Raw genomic sequence first — 2037 nt, 5'->3', positions numbered from 1 at the left:
AGGCCAAAGAGGAGGTGGATGCGCACGAGGCGGCGAGTGGCAGTGGTGAATCGGCGCCGTCATCGTCTCCAGAGCCGAGTGCGGGCACTGGACGCGAGAGAACTGGGACTGAACAGGTCTTCGGTGCTGAGCCCTCTGAGCAGCAGCGGGGCCCTTCGCCTCCCGCAGACGGCGCAGCCACGGCGGGCCCGGTGGGTGACGCGCCTGTGCAGAATGGGCGCAAGGATGACGGCCAGGCGCAGCAGACCCCTCCGTCGCATGCGCCAGAGAGCGTTGGTGGCGTGCCGTCTGCTTCCGCCGCGCCCACCAGCGAGACGCCAAACGTTGCAGAAAGAGAACTTGGCGCAGACCCCCAAACTGCGGCGGACGCGGACGGCGGCCACGAGGCTTCCAGCAACGCCGCCACGGCACTACTACCCGGCAACGGCTCCGCTGCCTTCAAGAACATCACAGGGCCGTTCCAGCTGAGCACAGGCAGCGACGACGCTCTGCGTGGGTGCGTGTCTCGGCTTTTGCTGCTTGCCATGCTTGGGGTGTGGGGCACGACGGCTCTCTGATTCATGGGGGGGGGGAATTACATTTGCGAAGTCTCGTGAAAAGTGTGCGGTGCGGTTGTCCATCGACATTCATTTGGGTTTTTCGAGGTCCCCCATTTTTATTCTCTTTTCGCTTCAATTTTTTCCTTCTCATTTGTGCTTTGCCGGAGTAATCGGCACCTCCGCTCCTCTTCTTTTTTATTGCTCTACTGCTCGCTCGCTGTAAGCACCGCCATGAGTAACGAGTTCACTCTCCTGTTCGTCTGTTGTTGTTTTTTGCTGTTCCCCACACGCGCGGTGCCGGCCGCATTGCTGTGCGCCCCGCACGGATTTGACGCAACTGCCCGATTGAAGCGCAGGCCGAACGCCGCATGAAATGTGAGAAGGAAGTGTGGGCTGATGCAACAGAGCGATGTTTTCTTCTTTGTTTTTTTTTTGCTTTTTTTCTTGCAGGTAACATAAATATACACGCGCTCACGCTCACAGTCCTCTTGTGCTTTTGGGCACGTGAGGGGAGAAGAAAAAAACCCGCCGAAGTAATTTTGTTTTATCATTTTTGTTTTGTTTCCCGGGCCTCCTGCTGGACGTAAACCTCTTTTTAAATGCTTTAATTTTGTTTGTTTGTTTTTGTTTCGTGGGGCAACTCACCGCGGCTCACTTTGAGTCCGTGCGCCGTGTCTGCCGCTGCGCGTCTCGGCGCTGTGTTTCCTTCCGCCGCTGCCGGCTGCGCCGCCGACACGCCTCCATTTCCCCCTCATTCCTCCTCTTCCCCGCTAGAGGCAGCGGTGGCCCGCGAAGACGACACTTTTTTTGTTTTCTCCTCCGCTGCGGCGGGAGAGGACAGGCGGGGTGTGTGTGTGGCCTCCCCACGTTGTGGCCATTGCGCCCTTTGCGCGTGAAGGGCCCGCCCTCTGCTGGCCTACGCCGCGTTCTGCCAGTGGCGTGGGGGGGGCGCGTTGCCCGCGTTGGGTGTTTTTGCGCTGGCCGCGATGAGCTCGTCATTTCTTGCGTTTTGGAGGTGCGCTGGGTGCGGGGCGTGTGCGTGTGCGTGTGGCTGTGGGCCTCTTCTCGAGCCTCCTGGCGGCTGCCCGTTCACGCCCCGTGGGCCGCCGTCGCGCAGCGTGTGAACTGTGCGGGGGGCGGGTGAGGCGCCACAGACCCCCTTCGCCGCCCCCTTTTGCCGCCTTTTCGCTGCGGGGGCACGGCGAAGAAGCGGAGGCCGCTGAGGGGGAGGCGCGCTCGTGGCGCAGTCCGGGAGGAGGCGACGGGCCGCGCGCGGCTCCCGTCCCCACCGACGGGCGCGCGGGGTTTCGGTTTCGCAGGCGGCTGCGGGGCGGCTGGGAGACGGGGAAGGCGGAACTAACGCGACGACTTTGCGGACGCACAACTTCGCCCTCGTCACGCGCGGGCTGCAAGGGCCCCGTCGAAGCGGCGGCAGCGGGCCGACGGCACTCGTTGGGCCGGCTGGGCGGCGGTAATAACAACGGCGGGGGGCAGAAGA

General features: G+C 62.7%; 2 protein-coding genes across 2 annotated transcripts; one reads left to right on the top strand and one right to left on the bottom strand.

The window, feature by feature from the left end:
- On the top strand, positions 1 to 557 carry Tco025E_10255 (uncharacterized protein; the record flags this gene model as incomplete). The annotated part of the gene is made up of 1 exon (XM_029377036.1): positions 1 to 557. A coding segment is annotated over one exon (557 nt), but the record flags the coding sequence as incomplete, so codon positions are not given.
- Positions 558 to 1455: 898 nt separating this feature from the next.
- Tco025E_10254 (uncharacterized protein) lies at positions 1456 to 2037 on the bottom strand (the record flags this gene model as incomplete). The annotated part of the gene is made up of 1 exon (XM_029377035.1): positions 1456 to 2037. A coding segment is annotated over one exon (582 nt), but the record flags the coding sequence as incomplete, so codon positions are not given.

This window comes from Trypanosoma conorhini (genome assembly GCF_003719485.1).
Source record: "Trypanosoma conorhini strain 025E chromosome Unknown Tco_14.4_contig_01562, whole genome shotgun sequence".
NCBI lineage: Eukaryota > Euglenozoa > Kinetoplastea > Trypanosomatida > Trypanosomatidae > Trypanosoma > Trypanosoma conorhini.
This window is presented reverse-complemented; position numbering and strand designations above follow the sequence as displayed.